This window comes from Falco naumanni, chromosome 5, assembly GCF_017639655.2.
Source record: "Falco naumanni isolate bFalNau1 chromosome 5, bFalNau1.pat, whole genome shotgun sequence".
NCBI classification, from domain to species: Eukaryota; Metazoa; Chordata; class Aves; order Falconiformes; family Falconidae; genus Falco; species Falco naumanni.
The window spans coordinates 79,709,108-79,728,866 of NC_054058.1; the positions used below are offsets into that span (position 1 = coordinate 79,709,108).

The 19,759-nt window shown below is 38.5% G+C and overlaps 1 protein-coding gene and 1 long non-coding RNA gene across 8 annotated transcripts in view; one reads left to right on the plus strand and one right to left on the minus strand.

The window, feature by feature from the left end:
• Positions 1-933: 933 nt before the first annotated feature.
• On the minus strand, positions 934-11,460 carry LOC121089488. Its single transcript, XR_005828224.1, has 3 exons — positions 11,262-11,460; positions 7,958-8,048; positions 934-6,810 (listed from the first exon to the last, which is right to left on the minus strand). It is a non-coding gene; the product is annotated as an uncharacterized LOC121089488 (long non-coding RNA).
• Positions 11,461-11,573: 113 nt separating this feature from the next.
• Positions 11,574-19,759, plus strand: part of MDFIC (MyoD family inhibitor domain containing) — a 53,662-nt gene continuing 45,476 nt past the window's right edge. Inside the window, exons 1-2 of one of the 7 annotated variants that reach the window (XM_040596762.1) lie at positions 11,574-11,703; positions 13,848-14,003. In XM_040596762.1, coding sequence (XP_040452696.1) covers positions 13,913-14,003 — 91 coding nt within the window. In that variant the 5' untranslated portion in view covers positions 11,574-11,703; positions 13,848-13,912. Of the gene's footprint in view, positions 11,704-13,567; positions 13,593-13,847; positions 14,004-15,715; positions 15,756-19,759 lie in introns of those variants that run through there. The other 6 variants (XM_040596755.1, XM_040596761.1, XM_040596756.1 and 3 more) reach the window with 6 other exon arrangements.

The window sequence follows — 19,759 nt, forward strand, 5'->3', positions numbered from 1 at the left end:
CTTGGAATTCATTGGTACCTGCCATCCCAGGATCTCAGGTAAGTACAATCTTCCTGGGAAGCAAATACATCCATTCTTATTTCATAGATAATAAAAAGAAGGCATGCAAAGATTGTTTTGCTTGTAGATACAGTGAAAGTTTGTGGTAGATTTTAGAATAGAGTTGAGGTTTCCTGCATAAAAAAACCCCAAACCCAAAACCAAAAAAAAAACCAAAAAACACCCACCCAACAAAAATAACCCAAACAAAAAAAACCAAACACAACAACCCACAACACAAAACAACAACAAAACCCAAAAAACAATGGTACATGCAGAAGAAGGTACATGTTTACAGAAACGCAGCTGGGACTCAGAATTTAGATGCACTGAAACTGTATTCGGTTTGAGGCTTGAGCAATTTTTAGAGAAAAAAAATAGAATCCCTCATCACATTAGAGTGAGATTTTGTACATTTCTTTGTGAAGAATAGAATATAATGATTGAACTGGATAACCATTTATGCATAGGGATGGTCTTTTGTATGGACCTTCTGATGTCTGAAGTAAAGAAAAAGTAGCTCTTTGCAAATTAGTATAAGATCTCATTGAGTGTAGATGGGAAGGAATTATTCCCCATTTTTATGACTGACATCTTGCACTTTTCCTTGAAATACCTGGCATTGCCTGCTCTCTGAGACAGACTGCTCTAGAAGAGTCTCTGGAGTGAATCAACACAGCGGTTCCTCTGTTCTGTGCTCTCACCACGTGAGACCGTGGGTGTAACAGGAGCTACAGAGCATCTGCGAGCAAAGGGGTGTGAAGATCCGTGCCCCCCTGCAACACCGTGTTCCCCAGTCTTCCCACCTCCTTCCTCTCTCCCTTCTGAAACTACCTAGGGAGAAGAAACTAGACATTGAAATTAGACATCTAACAGCTGTAAATAAAAGTACTGTTGGGTTTGTTTTGTTTTGTTTTGTTTTTTTACTGTGCAGCAATAGTCTATCTCCAGCCCTTGCAAGGGTGCTGTTAAAAAAGAGTATTTTCAGTAATTCAGATATCTTCCCTTTTATCTCTGTGAATCCTTGCTAGTAGTTATGAAGTGAGAACGTCAGAAAGCTGAAGACAGAGAACTGTTGGGGCAAATGAGACCTCCTTTTCTTTTTCTCTGTAGGTGAAGTGAGAAGAACAAATGCTACATTTTTTTTTATGACTAATCGTTAAGGATGTGCCAGCTTACCAGTGGAAATAAACTGCTTTCTCTGTAGTCTGCTTGGACAGACTCCCCAAACCTGCCTGCCCAACTCTTCAGCTTCTTCCTTCCACCTTCCTTCTCCATTTCCAGTAAATTAAAAGAAGGCTGAATTTTACACAGCCTTGGACTGAGGCATATGAGTTCAGAGGAACAGGTTGAAGGAGAATGGTGATCAGAAATGTCACTGGGCATCTACAGATTGGTTTCCCCAGTTCTGGAAGTCATCTGGTTATGGCCTAGCATCTTTGTGTTTAGTAGTTCAGCTGCAGAAGATGTTACCTGGTTTTCACATGAGAACCAGTGACACCTTCTTTGTAAAAATATAAAATAACCAAACCTGGCTATTTTGTGTACAGCATGCTACTGTATGGGATCTGTGAATGATTTCTCCTGCTATCTGCTATCTAAATAAATATGAAGTAGTATCTCTGCATAGGCCTTTTACTAGTGACTCACGGCATCACCTATAAAAACAAAACCAAATAAGCCAACATCAAAAAAATGCTCCAAACCCTCAACTCCAACTTCCAATCCAAGCTCTTGTGAAGGTTTTCCACCAGAATCTTCCTTCTCTTAATTCTGCAGTGGCCTCTTCCTAAGGCGTCATTCCTTAACTCATTTATATTTTTGGAGGTATAAATAAAACAGGTCTGTTCCCATGAGACCAGAGAATTGCAGCCACTCTGGACTTGTTTCCAACATGTGCTAACAGGCCAGTTTGGCAGATGATAATTGTTACACATTTACAGTAGCAGTATGAAAATGAGTTATAAATTCTAACGCAAATCACGCATGTTCACACTTCAGCCTCAGCCCTTGGTTTCTACACAGGTAAATCCCTCATGCAATTACTTGTCCTTTAGCCCGGCTCTTAGGGAGAGGAACATATACCTTCTGAATTCTATACACACCCTACTTATAACTGCCCTTCACAGGACACAAGCTGGGGCTCTCAACTGCAGTTACATACGGCATTTCAAACCTTCCTTTACCTAGAAAAAATCTGCCTTTTTAATGTTGTTTTTAAAATGTGCTTCTTTTACTGACTGATGGGAAAAATGTTCTTGTGGCTGGAATATTCCAGCAATAAATAGCTCTTGTGATTATCAGATGCCTTGGCTCCACTTCAGCATTTAATCACCCTCAAAAGCCATAAATTGCCTCATATACTCCTCCACTATGAACATTGTCTCTTAATCAAACTGGATTAATAAATTTAAGAGACATTACCAATTTATATGTGAATTTTGGTAGGCCACGAGAATAATGAGCCAGATGTACAGGAAATGTAAAGAGCACTATAAGCTGCAAGTCCATAACTGAAAGCTTATACAACATGCAGAGAGCAGAAATATGTGATATTAGCAGAGAAAGCTACCAACAGGTTCATGGTCATTTACACTTGACTTAATATATTCATTTACATTCAACACGAAAATGTTTACATTATTTCTTGTCCCTGATGGTTTCAAAGACAAGCTCAACCCCTGTTGACAGGGTTAGTTCTCAGAACTGTCTGATACTCAAAACTGCCTGCATTTTTACTTGAAAAGGGTTTTGTATCCCAAACCACAGCTAAAGGTCTGCTGCAGAAACCCTTTCCATATTGATTTTATGGAACTGTGAAGGAGATTGCTTTAATGGTTTCATAATTGTAATTTCTGAAGTTTAAATTTATGTATCAATTGCCATCTATATGTTCTTTATCCCTAAAGAAGTCCAAATATTTGCTTATTCTAGGTGCCGTAAGCATTCTTGCTGATAGCTCTCCATAAACGTCTACTGTACACACACCTTTACAACTACTCATTAACTGCATTAGAAATTAAATTTTTTAACTGCTTGCTTATCCCAAAGTGCTACAACTCAACTACATGGGTTATCACAAAAGTACAACACAAGCAAACCCTGTCTGTGCATGGCAGCATGGAGTGTGTGTGTGTATTTTGAATGATAAAGTTGCAATGAAAATATTTTATGGTAGTATCCTCTCAGTCCCAGTTCAAGAGCTTCAGATCTCTGACACCATGATATAGGCTCTGCTAATCTAAATATAACACTGACTTGGTACAGTAGTGTACATATTTACAAATGGAAATAAAAAAGCTAGGTTTTGCTAGGGCATTGCACGTGTAGCCTGTGTTTTACAAAGATAAGTGACATATCATAAACTGAACAAGTTTAAACCTTCTGATTTTGCAGAGAGTCTAGCACAGGTGACAATAGTACAACTTTTTCAGTCTTAATAGAGCCACGTCCCCTTTAATTGATTTAGTTATATTATCAGTCTCCCAAATTGCACATGGCATGCAGAAAACTGATTCCTTCTCAACACTGATATTTTATGCGATTAGCTGTGGATTTATAAATAGCCAGGATGTTTTAAAATGAAACCAAAATCCAAAGACTGAAAGGAAGACTTAAGAAGAAAGAACCTAGTAATAAATTAATTAAATTAAATATTCTTCATACATTAAAAAATAAATTGTGGTATTGATTAATGCAGTAAGCAGCACAATTCCATTCCATTACTACCATATTATTGTCAATTCAACCTGAACTTGCAATTTTCACAAGTTTCAGCATTTATCTTTGGAACTGTCACCTGTCATGCTTAATGAAAGTAAGTGAAAATTGTATTTCTTTTAGTACATTAATACAATTAAGGTTTTTTAAAGCCCAGTTCAGGGTTAAAATAAATCATAAAACTTCATTAACTATTGCAAGATAAGAAATCCAGCTTGCTGCTTTTTTCCTAAAGTACTGCAGATTTGACTTACTGTTAACTTTGTCTCCTTTAATAAGTATTGATTAGGATTAAATACTTTATAACATATCTTTCTCCATTCATGGGTTCTAGGCATCCACCTTCACAAATGAGGATAAATGTATAATCTCATGGTCTACTGTACCATATCGTTTACGCATGCACATTGTGATTGTAGTTAACTATGGGTGTCTAGACAGATACTTAGACAAACATTAATGTATAGGTACAGAAATCTGTTGCGTTTTTCCAAAAGCTTCACTTTATTTTACCAAATACCCGAACTGTGTATTACCTTGCACACTAGAGAGCAAACTAATGCAGTATTTTGCAGATTGCTGTATCCATGGGTCAAGATTCTGGTTTTGGTTGCATCAACATGAGGCCAAAGTCACCCCATTGTTCTCAAGTTCACTCATTTACATTGAGAAAACGAGATCAAATGTCTCCTGCTTTATTTTAAGAAGTATAACACCGTGTCCTTTGTCATGGGCTCTTGTTGGTGCCATTATCTCTTCTCATTCCATAAAAAATATCATAACGGAGAAGAATTTAAAGTGTGACAAGAAATTAGAAGTTGTGGATATTGTAAGAGAGAGTTCTTTTTTGGTATTAAAGAGGAAAAAAATACCATATTTTTGCGTTTCTGTTTACCCTCATGTTTTCTCTCTTCCAGCTACAGTTTTATAAAAATAAAAATCAATGACTGATAACTAAGATGTTTCTGAAGACTTAGGTTTTTTGTACTAATTCTTCATATATGGCACCAAGTTTTTACAGCATGACTTGCATAATTTTCACATTCTCACAAATTATTGAAGATTTTAAAAAATAAATTCTTAGAATATTTGATCCTATTACAATGGCAGGCAGAAGGAGATACTTATTGAATATAGGCCTTGAGCGCTCCTCCACATAAATTTCCAGATGTAAATTTTACTTTTTTCCTAAAGAAAAATAAGACCTTACTGATGCTACGTTGTTTTGGGAAAGCACTTCAGTAACCCTTCTCTAAATTTGACATGATTATTTTTCAGAATTACCCACAAATGGTAACATGAAGAGGCAAGATACAGTTCTGGTGAGAAGCGTTTGCTATTTTGGTCTGTGTGTGGGGGGTGACCACAGGAGGAATGATTCCATTCCCAGCCTCGGGACAGACTGATGCTGAGGTGGGGAAAAATGGAGTGGGCTGGGATGCCTCCTGTCCCCGCTGCAAGTGAGAAATACATGAGAAAAAACGGCAGTAACATTTGTGCTACTCCCTTGATTTGCTCCTCAATTATACTCGTGGTATAAACCAATTAAAGGCATACCTTTTACTCTAAAAAACAAGCGTCAAATCTTCTTGAAGCCCACAATAAAAGTGTGTTTGAAAGTCTAACTAGTCTAGAGAGTATTGGATCAAGCTCAGGATTGGTTTACCATTATTACATAAAAAAAACCTGACTTTTTTTTAGAACTTCTTTTACCATCATAACAATATCAGGCAAAAATCAGGGAACTGGTCAGAGATCCAGGACTGGAACACCAGAGGTTCTACAGTGAAAGCACCCATGCCACAATTGCTTGAATTTCACTTGGCTGTAGATCATGGTTATCAGAACTTTACAATTATTATAATAAAGTGTATTAAAATGAAATTCAAATAAATTATTAGGAAGACATAAAGGTCACTTTGGAAACCCACAGAAAAGTATTTAACTTGTTTTTGTTGATCACTGATGATCAAGGTAATTTACAGACTGCTGCCATTTATATCTAAAAACAATCCTTGAGAGTGAGCAGCTAGTATGTTAAAATTATAAAATAACTCTAAAAAAACCAAAACAACCTATCTTCTATTTACAATCATAAAAGAAATAAAAACACAGCTCAGATCTCAAAATAACTGCTTGTATAAGTTTACAGGTGCCTGTTTATAGTTCTTATAATGTAAAACAATCTTAAATAAAATTATACTTTAACATTATGGCTTTTACAGTTTCATTAATACTTTAAAATGTTTGACATAAACCACAGAAAAAAGGAAAAGAGAAATGAAGGAATTTGTACACTGTAATAGGCTTCCTCACTAAACTAAAATGTAACCATTTCTTTTAAGTGGAAAACACTAAAATTCCTGTGATTTTATGTCCACATACACACACACATTCTCTCTCTGATATGTGGCAGGTATTACACATATTAATGGAGAATGTAATTGCCCATCATTCAGTGGGCAGGACTGCATTCCCATATGTGATTCAAAAGTACCAGCTATATGGGGGATCCTTTGAATCTAATTTGTGTTTTCTGATTATATTAATATTTTAGCTGAGGTATCAGTCTAGTCATGCTTAAATATTTGGTTCTTGTACGGTTGGTAGTTTATACTTGCCATTAATTGCCAGAATGCTCATCTGAATACTTTTTGGAGTTAATATCTCTGTGGTGATATCAGAACTATAAAATACCTTTCAGTACTGCTTATTAAAATAATACAACTGAAAGTATTTTAAAACTAAGTCGGTATCGTCACTATGCAGTCCTTGAAATGGTACAGATAATTTCCACTCATCTCTATTTATTCCAGCAAGTCTACGGGATAAGGAAAGTTGTCCTTAACTTTTCTTTGGCTTCCTAGGGGAAATCCCCGTCCCGGGAGCATAGACACAGAATTATATTGGACCTGAACCCCAAGATTTGTATTACTTTCATTTAGCTAAGCAAGAAACTGAGTCAGAAGACTATTTTTCTTTAACTCTTGTTTTAGACAAGTCAGGGTGTCTTTTTCCGTATTTTCTTGCATGGGTTGCCAAGATCCTCACCTGTCAATGTAGAAAAAAAATAACTTTTTGATCCAAATGAAGTTTTGTAATTATATTATTTTGTAATTTTAGTTCTGTCCAAATTAGGGAATTGTGTGTTCCTGGCTTGGAAGAAAAAAACAAACCAAACACCACACATTTTAGGCAAATATACACAAACAAACCAAATCATGATAGTTGAAAATACTAGTAGAACTGACTGAGGTTTATTTTTATAGATTTTTTTCCCATGACCTATATTTTACATGTAATATCCAAATGAGCATTGGATACTAAGACCTTAGTCCAGTCATTTATATGGATGCCAAAATGAACAAAACAGGAAAGATACATTCTGGCAATTAAAGAAAATATTCATTATGAGATATAACAAAGAGAGGAAAAAAAGACCTCATGAAATATTTTACTTCAAGAAAACTAAAATTCACAGAACTGTTGCAGTACCGGATTTTATTTTTCTTTGTGAGTTGTAAAGATATGGGTGAGAAAGGACTGTTCAAGATGGCACAGTTGTGAATGAGAAGCACAAGAAAATCACTTCTGTTTGTAGGTATAGCAATGACTTTTTATCAAAGATTTGATTGTGCCTTCAGTATTATGGACGCATAATATGCAAATGCATTCTGCTGTTAATACACATTCACAGCATACATGTGAGTGGTTCCAGAGGAGCTGTTACAATATAGGCACTGAATATGTATTAGGAATAATACACACTATGTAAGTAAGAGCATTCTATATTATGAAAATATAACATAGAATGCACAATATTTTTAATACTCATTCACAGTGTACTCTCTGGCAGCTCAAAAGGAGCAACGATACTGTGTATTATGAACTCATATTGAAGATGCACAAATTTAACTAAATGTTTATAGATCTCCGGATGTGATACCGTGATCTCACACAGCAATATAGCATACAGTCTTCTGTTCCACTGCATTATTTATTCCGTTTGTAAGACATGCTTGTTTTAGTATTTTTAATTTTATTTTTTGGGGGGGAAGGATTAACTAGGTATCCTTTTCATATGGAAATTTTTATTTTTGTGGAATTCTAGATATGGTATTTTTGCAAATGTCATTTGATATTGGCAATTAGTTTGATACTGCTGAGAAAAGGTAATGTAAATTTCATGAATACTCACAATTGTAAGGAATGTGCATAAAATACTAATGTAGAATAATGCCAGATCCAGATACTGCTCAGGTTGCAGAAGCAAAAGAAGCCTTGTTAACCTGAAAAACAAGAGGAATATTTGGCTTAGTTTTCTGTTTGTCGTTGGGTTTTTTTTGTTTTGTTTTGTTGTTTTTTTTTCTTGCTATAGATACAGACTCTAGGATTATTGTGACAAAGTGGTTCAGGTAAATTCTTAGAGTTATTCTAAATTTATGAAGTGCTATATAGTTCATATTATGATATTCTGTGTTCAGTTAGCCACAGCTTTTAATCAATATTCCTTTAAACTTTCTGTCTTGTTAAGTAAGAGATGCTGTTGTCCGTCATTTGCCTTTGTTGAGATGATCTTTAATGTTAAGACAAAACCCAAATAATCTTGAATGCATTAAAAAAATCAGTAAAGAGTTTGAAAGATTCATTTTTGCTGGATTTCAAGTTTCTTCTGAAGTCTTAAATAAGTTTTTTATTAAGGTGCAATGTTAACTGCAAAGTGAAAAGCTGAATAGCTGAAGAGAATATATGCAAATAAATTAACTGTTGCAATCCAGCAGTCTTATTTGTAATTGAACACTGGATATTTCTTCTTGACTTTTTTGTAGGAATGTAATGAATTACTAGTTGACATTTTGTTGTGATGAAACGTCATTTTGTATGCCTCAATATATGATCTGTTACTTTTTCATGTGAGATCTATTACCTGCTTGAGTGAGCTACTTGCTTGAGCTTGCTAAGAAATAGCTGAAACTACCATAAACCATGCCATGTGATGTCTTTCGCCCTAAGCAGGATAAAGCTTGTTGAGCTCAATTCATCTTCTCGCAACTCCTTGGACTTCACTAGAGCTAGATCAGAAATAATTAATCTCAGAATATTTTATTTTGGTTTACTTTATAATTTATCGGTTTTAATGAAATCTTGGCCATCTGTGTTAGAAAATATTTTACAGAAACAAAATATTTTTAGTGCTGTTACACTTACTATAAACAGAAAAATAAAATGGGGAAATCCCTTTTCATATTTTAAATTCATGAGTTTAATTCTCAATTACTGGCTCAAGCCAGCACAAAGCGGTCATTAAGCCTCATATTCCCTTTCTCCCCACTGCGGAGTCCATCCCGTGGCAGAAAAACATCAAGCCTGAAGAACATTCATTTACGGTAGAAAGACTACTTCTTGCTGCCAGGACAATGTACAGCATTACTGGAATGAATCACTTCTCCAAAAAGAGAATGCATTTCTTTATTCCATTTCTGGTTATGGAAGGAGAATGTATGTCTCTAATTCCATTTCAGGCATCCTATCGTTTATTTGGCTTGTGCTCCTTGGTGGTGGATTTCCTTGGACTAGAAGGGGTTGGTTGCCCTGTTAGGACCAGCTGGTGTCTAAGGCACCCTCAATCCCGCAGCACTTTAGTGGTTATGGTATAGAGAGTAAAAATTCTCACCTACAACACAGATGCATTCAGCTTTGTTCTGGCACCTGACAACTTACATGGCTTTAAACAAGATGTTTTGGGGAAGGGTAATAGACAAGCTGGGCCGTGAACACCAGGAACAAAAAGAAACCAGCATGATAGTGACCTTCAAATTCCCTTTTACTGTGCTTTTACGCATACACTGCATGTATTTCTGCTTTTGAGCTAAATTCGGGGGAAAAAAAAAAAGTGAAAATACTGTAAGGTTCACTTGTAATACTGTTATTTTGTAATATAATTTGGGTTTAACTCCAAGTCTTTTATTTAGCCCTTTTAACTGTAAGAGTCTTCCCATTTCAGCATTGTTACACTATAATATATTTAGGACAGAGATCCTGCCATGATCCTAATACTGAAAAGAGCTATGAAGTTTAGAGTACTACATATATCTTAAAGATACATATTACAAAGTTGTAAATCATGTTCTTAGACATAGCAAAAGGATATCTTGAACTCAAAGGTACGAAGGTAGAAGCGATCAATCACAAAAAATATAATAAATATTATTGTCCATCTTTCAGAACCATTTAAGTGACCCAGGGTGTTAAGAAGGGTGTAAAAATTCTCCAGTTTCCTCTGCTCCCGCTGATGGAATGAAGTCAGCATCAGTTAGAGTGGCCTTGAGGAGGGTAAGCGTTAGGATGATGAGAAAATTTGGGTACCTACACCTGCATTGATCCATAAGAGTTATCGGTCACTTCACTATGTAAGCAGCCATATTTCTAATCAAATATTTTTAATGTGAAGAGTTATGCACAAACTTTCTACAGCATTGGTGAGATGAGTAACTATGCTTTCCAAAACCTCCTCCACAGCAAACTATCTGATATCCAAAAAACCTCAAAGACCAAAAGTTTGCCTCGGAAAATTCAAGCTAGAAATATAGCTCAAGTTGTTAGCAATGTAAGTAAATAAGCTTTGCAGTAGTCAATTTCGGGATATTGTGAGCTTACTTTAAATAAACAACTTGTACTTTAAATAAACAACTTGTATCTTTCTAAAACACTTCCTTTTGTTCAGTGAGAAGTCTGTTTTGGCTGGAGGTAATATCTATCCTACCGCTTGTGTAGGAGCTCAGACTAGAAAATGGTGATGACCAATTTTGCCATGAAGACATGATTATATTCTACATTTTTAATTTTAATTTATATTCTGCAGTTTTAATAGGAATTTGTTTTACAGAGATGTTTTAATGGGAAGAAAACCTTGAAGTTTTGGGGTTTTTTGATTTATTTTTTTTCTTTCAGGGAATTTTTACCTGCCTACAAACTATACATACTGTCTATTTACAAGAGTTTTTAGCTTCTATTCACATCTTTCCCAAAACCTGCCATGAATTGTCTAGAAGACCATACCTGAATTTTATGATCTAGCAATGGAAGAGTATATGGAATATGTATGTGCAACAGGCTATAACTCGATTGCTGTAATCAGATACAGCATATCTCGTATTTGTAGCCTACTTGAAAAGCTGCTGATGTTGCCATCTGAACTGCTCGCTTCCTAAGAATTTTCACTAACATTTTAGAATGATACCTATTTTAAAGGGAAGTAATAAAAACAATTATTTTAGATTAGCTGTGTATTTGTTAGACCTATGCTGTACTGTCAGGAAGTGCTGCATGGTTGGCTTACGCTGATGAGCTTTGCTTATCTATGGTATTTCATTAACAGTGACCACATCTGGACCAATCTTTTTACAGTCATAGTCTTTGGTACATAATGTATTATGTATTGCTCAATATTTTTAATGTGCTATTTCAGGGAGCTGTGCTTTCTGTATATCATATTCTCTTACCTTTTTTTTTTTTTTCCCAATCATATTTTTCTTAGGGTTATCTCCCATTGCACCAGTTGCAATATCAGCTGAAGATCCTCTCCCATTCACTTTGTTGCTTTAATTTCTATGTGGGCTGTGACACAGCTGAACCTTGGCAGGGTGAGCTCATCCCAACAACTTTTTTAAGAAGATAAACTGAACACCATGGACTTTACCATGTGGGTTTCATAGATAAGGTTAAAAAAAAAAAAACAACCCAAACACCGACCCTGGATGGTATCTGCTCTTCATAGGCATTTATTATCCAATGATATATTTTGAAGGCAGGGTGTGGTTGGCTAAATTATCGCTCCTCCCTGTTCCCTGCTATGTTTCCAGTTTCAGAGGGAAAACCAGAAGCTTGTACGTTGAGTATGAGTCATAACCACTCTCCTGCTACTGACTCACTTGGGAGTTTGAGGTAAGTCCTTCTACCTTATGTCTCAATCGCTCTGCCCCCAGGGCAGCAAGGAGCGAAGGAGCTATGGAAAATTATGCAGTGTTTTCGTAGATTAAAAGTATAAATATTGAGATCTATATTATTGTTATGCAGTACAATAATAATTTTGTGTGCCCAAAATGCATTTCTTACGTAGCTTCTTCCCCACATAAACATTTTTTTTTCCAATTTCTCATGAAAGAGTTTAAAGGAAGGTTATGTTGTTCCGAAGAACATCTTAGATTACTGAAATGCTTACCAACGATAGTATTTCTCAGTGGGAAGTATATGCATCTTTCATCACACTGTTCTCTTCTGAACCAGTAATGACCAATAATAAAGCTATACAGTGGTGCAAAGTTATTGATGATGCCTGAAATAAGAGGAGTCTCTGAAGTGTGTGGAGTGTCACACAAACTGGCTCCTACCCAGATACTTGTACTCTATCCCAGTTGGTTTGCAAGCATTGCAGGGAAGTGCTAAACTTTAAGAAGTGGACTTTTAATACCTGAGCATGTTCCTTAGCACTTATGGTACCAAAATAAATATCCTTCAGTTATAGCCTCTTAGGTTAGGATGTAGATAGTCTGTAACTTGGCTGTTTTGTCTTCCTACTTTTATTTTCCCAAAAAAACCTGGCTGTACACTGTAATGACATACTAGTAAAGTGCATTTGCTAAACTATAATTAAAAATCTGCTTCTAAGTTTTAAGGAAATTACAGTTTAAACATGGACATACTTTGGCAGAGGAAGGTGATACACCATGATAGCATCAGCAAGGTAAACCACGCAGCTTGTGGGCACCAGCGCACACATGGGCGATACCGCAGCACCCCACGGTGTGGGCAGGAGCAGAGCATGAGGCTGATGTGCAGATCAGTCTGTGCCATGGGGAAGAAATGTATCTCCTATAGGTGGAATGCAGGGGTAACGCCAGATGGCAGGTGGCGGTGGAGGAAGCAGTTTGGTCTTTTGGGTTTTACTTTTGGAAAATGCTTGTTCTGTCCTTTGTGTTCTTTTGGGTATTTTTATACACGCTTGCTTTAAAGTCCTTTTTGTAGGCATCGCTGTGTGCCACCAGCTCAGGTGCAGGTGAGGGCTGGGCTGTGTTGGAACAGGTCTTCGAGGCAGCAGAGCAGGGGGGCCTGCGTGGGGGCAGGGGTGGGAGCAGGTGTGGGGGCAGGGGTGGGAGCCCACTGGGGCAGGCGGCCAGGTGTGGGGCAGGCTGGGGCAGGCGTGGGAGCCCACTGGGCCAGGCGTGGGGCCTGCGGCGCCGCACGTGCCACCTCACCCGGCTCCCGAGGCACAGCCGGGCTATGGCGAGTGGCCGTGGCCGACGACTTCTGAGCCAGCGGCTGCACCATTACCAGTGCCCCCGCACCGCTGCCAAGCGCTGCAGCTGCGAGTCCCGGCCAGGCATGAAAGCCTCCCTTTCAGATTTTTTTTTTTCCTTCCTCCCTATTTCTGCTTGACGGCTTTCGGCCTCCTGGGGGAATTTCAGTGGCGGGAGGCCCGGCTGAGCGCAGCGGGCAGCGAGGCGCCCCGCCGGCCGCCCGGCCCCGCGCAGCCCGGCCCAGCCCGCCCGCCCTGGCGCTCCGCAGGAGCCGCACGACCGCCGCCCCTGCCGCGGCCCCGCCAGCCGGGGTGGGATGTTTCATTGTCCGGAAATGATGGAGAGCGAGTGACTGTGGCGGCGGGGGGACGGCGGGTGCGAGTGCCAGTGCGTGCGCGCCCCGGCCCGAGGGAAGGCCCGGGGGAAGGCCCGCGGCGGGAGAAGGCGGCGGCCGCCGGGGGCGACGGGGCGGCGGGTGCCGCGGCCGGGGCGCGGCGCAGGGCCGAGCGCCGCGGCGGAGCAGGAGGCGATGTGGCGGTAGGGCGCGCCGCCCGCCCCCCCGGCACCCCCCGCGGCCGCCCGGCTCTCGGCCCGCGGCCGCCCCCGCCCCGCGGCCGCCGCCCCCCGGCCCCACGGGTGCTCGCCGCGGGGGGCGGGCGGGCGGCGCGCCCGGCGCCGCGCCGCAAAGTTGCCGCCGCTTCGTTGCTGTCCCTCCTCAGTCCTTCGCCCCCGAGCCGTGAGTTTTCTGCATAAAATACATTAACGAGTCCTTTCATTTGCTTGTTCCTTCAGGGTCGCGTGTTAGTTTTGTCGGAGGGGGGTGACGGCTCTTCATTACTCGGTGAGAGCGCTGGCAGATGTCCCAAGTGAGAGAACCTCTTCCTCCGGGGCCTGAAGGGCCAGAGCAAGCTCCGACTGAAAACAGCTCTTTGATCTCTCTCCCTCGAGGTAAGTTGCTTTAAAGTTTCTCTGTAATTGTTGCGCTTTTTATTTGAATGATACGTTTACTGATTTGTTTTGTGGGCTTTAACCCCTCTTCTTTCCCCTCCCCTCGACCTCCCCTCGTTGGTGTAACTCTGTAAAGCTTTCAGGGCCACCTCTTCATTGTTTTAACCAGGAATCCCTTTGTGGAAATTAAAAAAAAAAAAAAAAAAAGGTGCACTGTTGTCTGCACTGGTTTTCAGTACGTGAAAAACTGCAGCAATTCAGAGGCAGAAGCTGCTTCTTAAAAAAATCACTTTCTTGTTTCTCAGCTTTGTGTTTGTGTTTAGAAGCTCTTTCCTGTAAAGCTTGCCTTCCAGGTCTTGCAGTAGATTGGGAAAGGTTAATCTAGGAGCAAGATTGTGGTTCAGGCTGGAGGTCACGTTGCTGGGGTTTTTTTTCTGAGATTACTCTGTGATGCTGCAGCTGAAACCAGTTTCTGAGAGTATTAACTTGTTTGGTATCAGCTGTTCAAAAGGTTGTTGAAAAGCACATTCATCTTAAAGAGAAATTCTTTTAAGTTATGTCTGTCTTATAAAATACATTGATATTCTGATCACTTTCATGTAGGGAAGTTTGACAAGGTGTGTTGCAGGTTATCCACAAAATAAGAAGTATGGTTGCCTCCCAGGTCCTGGTCTGTGAAGTTGAGACTTAATTTTTTATTATTTACAGCTATGTACTTGTTTTCCAGAATTCGGACAAGAGTTTAAAAAGTCTCTGAAGAACAAACAAATAAGCTGATTCTAAAACTGTAACTTTATTCATAACTAGTTAATTGGAGCAGAGCCTGGTAACACAGTTGTGCAACTGTGGATTGGAGATGCAGTCTTGTTTTTGTAACTTGGAAAATCAATAGCTATGTGAAATCAAAGTTGAAGACTCTTTTGAGAAACCAGAAAGTATCCACAGCTGAGTAAAAAAAATGTTCTGGAAGGGAGACAAATTAGATTGGCTTATACTTATCTTATTGTTGGGTTGTTTTTTTTTTTTTATCCCAGAGAATGACTCAGAGCTTCTAAACAGCTAGAAATAATAATAAAAAAAAGATTTGATACAGAAGATCAAGTATGCATAACTGAACTGTTAGAAACATCAGTATCTGTGATACGTGTTTATTTTCAATGTGTTGTTTTTATCTGTCATGTGATCAAGCAGCCACACTGGTTAAATTCTGCATGCAGGCCATACATCAAAGTTACTGAAGTTCTAAGTTGGTGAGCTAACTAGCTTGGAAAGTAGTGTCATTTGGACAGTGCTACTTTACATTTGAGTTTTGACTCAAGAATTAAAGTCTTACGTGATTCTATTTTGTAAGGTTTTCTATATATGCTCTTCTTTTTATGAAAAGCAAGGCAACAAATACTGATCTGTCCACAGACAACTTCTATGCAGAAAATCTGAGTGATACAATTAGAGCTCACAGCTGTTGAGGTGGAGGATTTTCAAGTTACTTTCTTAGGGATCGGTAAGGCACGAGCAAGTGTAATGTATTGATTGATTCAGGTTTGCTCACTGGCCACACTTTTTAAGGCACATGCTCAATTTTAGAGCATATGTATGGCTCACAGAAAGGCAAGGCTGTTTTTTTTACAGAATTCAGCATTCAGATACATAATTTTTGTTCTAATGAACTTAGATTTAAGTATAACTGTGGATATTTGTTGCTTTTTTTCTAGCCTAAGTCTGTTGGGGAAATGGGGGTGGAAAGAGGAAGAGGTGAGTTCATAACATTTCCAGTCCATATTCCAGCATTTCTGTTGTCAGCTTTGCAGCATGTGGTTACAGGGTAAGGTAGTCCAGATATTCCAGGACTGAAGATCTAAGATAGTGTGTCTGGGACTTTCAACACGTCATGCTCTTTCTGTAGTACCCCCAAGACACCCAAAAGTATACCTACTTCTCTAGAATGTGGCGATAATTTTAAAAGCTGTGGTTGAAATTCATATTATTTATGGAAATAGGCTAGATGTATCTGGAAAAATCTGCAATAATTTGAAATAATTACTGCTTCACATAGAATCACCTCATCATGTTTCTGTGGTGACTCCATATATTCACAGTGAGATACCTGAAATCTATATCCACCTGGAAATAAAGATTCCTTAATCAGAAAAAATGGCTTGTGTTACATGTATGATAAAACATTAACTGCATTCTACTGAGAAATATTTTTTGATTGGTAACAGCATACTGTAATATGCTTTCTATATTTAACTGGTATAACTACCTTATATCCTGAGAACAAACTTCTCTACTGTAGTTCTGTGAGGTGTCATCAAAAAATCCAGATCTTCAAAGTGCTCCTTTTGCTTGCTCTCATATACGTTCAGATGCTGAAGGCAAATTGTATTTTTCCATCAAAGGAAAAGAAGTTTCAATTGAATCTTAAATATTCAACAAATAGCTATCCCACAACATAATTAAAAAACAGACAAAAGGAATAACGCTTAGGCAGGCTGTGGGGATATACATCAGTTGTGGCCATGGTGAAAACTGTGGGTTGAGACATAGTGTGGCCTACAGGTGTGGCATGCTCTGGCTTTTGTAACTTAAAGTAATGTTTGTGTGTTACTTTAACCAACATGGTCTCTCAACATCTCCCCTGTCTTCCTTGTTCATTTTTGAATTAATGCATAAATATTAGATTATTGGACTTTGCCCCTCCACAATTGGTGTGCTATGAGAGAGAGCAAATAAAATCATAGCGTCTTCTTTTGTGGCAATGTCAATACTCAATTTCAGTCTTTAAACTATTATCTGTGCCAATGGAGTCAGCTGCTTTAAGGTGCAGACTACAGGATGAAATGTGTAACCTAATTTCTGAAAATTTCTACTGAATTTTTGCCACATCCTTCCAAAAGCTTAGCTTTACTCATGCACCCCTGTTCAAGATGATGTCATGCTGTCTCTCTTCTCCTGTAGCTCCACCAGCATTAGAATCAAATTATGACTACTTCTACCTGTGTGCTCTGTAATGTAGTCAGTGGATAGTGTCATCTCTATGCTCAGACCACTTCAATTTGGCTGTGATTAAGTATTTTCTCTGCTGGAAGGTACCAAAATAGTGTCTCTAAGGAAGGAATATGACAATTGGTGACCATTAGTCTGTCTGCTTTAAGGAAGATGTTTCATGTGTTAAAGGTCTTGTTGTGATTATTGCCTGGGCTATGGCTAGACTTTTTTCATTAAATCCTCTGCATTTGCATAAACTGAATGCAAGAAAGAAGTTCAATGAAAATGGAACTATATTTGGAGAATCAGGCCACATATTAGAAGATGTAAGCCTGTCAAGTATTTGGAATGCTTTTACCTTTGCTTGTTTGTAACTAAATGTAACCTAGAATAACAAATGAATAATATTTAGCTTTCTCAATTCAGAAAGAAAATAAATAGTAATAACAAAAAAAAACCCTGTTATGAAATTGAGACTGATAACCACATTTCAACTATAAGAACTTTCTAATAACACTTTAGATGATGGAAATCCACTATAATGTCTTGGGTTTTTTGATGGGGTGGGGGAGGAGTATGGAGAATTCTGGTAGAAATATTAAGGATCAGGTTCTACAAGTGACCATTCTTTCTGGTGCAAATCACATCACTTGCTGGATGGAGATGCAGTTCTGATCTGGTGTCTGAAGAAACCATATTCAGCAAGTAGTACTTCCATTCAGAAAAGTACAAAACAAATGTGCTCCTTTTAAAGTATGTGATTCAAACCTTTTCATGTTTGCTGTGCTTTCTGTGTTTTCATGATGAGGAGCGCTAAAGGAATGTGCTGGCTAGATGAGATGGGGTGACAGAAGACTTACTGCAGGGAATGTTTGGACATTCTTGAGGCAACGACGATTACTATCAGCATAATTAATGCACTTTACCAGCAGTGCCTCTGTGTTATGAGTAATGGCTTTTTATTTTAACGGTTAACCAGTGCACTCAGGTTACTCAAACTTACCAAATACTTCTTCTACATTTGTGCTCCCACTTGCAATCTGACAAGAGTTGAGTGAATCTGTGTTAATTTGTTTCATCGCTGTCTGTCAGTACTGAGGTGTTTATTGAACGTTACTGACTAAAATACCTAAAACCTTCATAAGTGTCTAACTCTAGTTGTCATAAAAATATGCTTCTGCTTTCGGTTTCACGTGCATGCCGTTCCAGTAAAGTGACTCATTTCCACATGGGTGTGATAGACTTGTATTTCATAGAGTTGACTGCAAGCTCTTGCATCAAATTTGAAATACTTTTGTTCCATTTCATAGGCTAATTTTATATCAGAACTAGTTCTCAAATTCCATTCCAGGCTCTCAGAAGTTAGATTTCTTTTTGCTTTAAACATGTGTTTTTTCCTAATAAGTGGCATCCAGCTATGAGTGTTTTATGCTAGTGTTTTCATTTAGATCAGCAGTGCCGTTTTGAAGCTAATTTCCTGTTTGCCTCTGCTTTGGTTTGCCTTATGGAGTGGCCCTGGAGGATGACCTGGACTAGATTCCTTTTGGACAAAATAATCTGCAAAATTCACTGCAGGAATGTGCCTAATGCAGTCCAGCCACTAATAAGCCTCCAGTCTTTGAGATTAAATCTGAGAGCTAGTCCAAAGTAGAAATCTTTGGAACATATGGAATGTGTCCTTAAAATCAACTCTTTCACTGTACAGGTCCCCTTTTACTGGCCTATGCTGGTGCTAGTACAGGCATATCACTGAATATTGCTTAGCACTGAACGTGACACGACTTTTGTACACGTGAAACACTGTTGCATGAATGACATCAATTTATAACTGACCACACGACAATTAATGATTATTTGTGAAAATAAGTTTTCACTTATAAATCTGAACTGTTTAATGCTTTTAATAGTGCAGAGTACCTGTTTGCATGTTGCTACTAATTTTTAATTTATCACAACTGAAATTTGTCCGGGGCTGTCAAACTTGTAGTACATTCATAGTTCCATAGCTTGCACCTGGAAAATTCTGTGTAAGAGCCTTCCAAGAAGTTCAGCTGAATTACTCTAATTTTAAGAAACTGATTTTTTTCAGTGGCATTTTTGAGACCGTTGAAAGTTGTGATAGGGCATTTAAGTGAAAGCCACTAAAATGAAATAACCCCAAATCTGTTATTTTATTTTCAAAACATTCAAATGTCGAAACGGAGGCTTCCAACTCCATAATTTCTGGATTAGCAATATTAATTAGATTGTAAAACTAGTCATTAATGAAATTATTTCAGGCAAATCATAAACTGGAGTAGGCATTCTGTTACATGAATAGCACAGTTGAACTTACTCGTTATGTGAAATGCCTAAAAGTTTTAGGCACTTAGCTGGTGGGTGTTACTGTTTTGCATTGTGAAAGCTGGTATTATCATGATTCCTTTGATTTATTGTTGCTAACAGTGGAATTTTCAGTAGGAAATAGCATCCTCAGCGGTTCCTTTCCAGCAAGGGTATTAATCAACAAAGGAAGTGATAGAAATGCAGTTTGCCACATACTCTTCAAAATCCCTCCCAACTGCTGTAGCCTTGAGACAGAGAACTGTTTTGTTATCTTTCCTTTTGGAAACATCCTTCAACTTTTTTACTTCTGATGGATCTCTGTTTGGGTTTGTTTGTTTCTTTGTTTTTGTCATTTCTCTCTGCTTTGAAGGACAAAATTGCATTTGGGATGGTTTGAGCTTTGTACAGGTATGTTTAAAACTGTGTCTGCTTGTTCAGGGCTA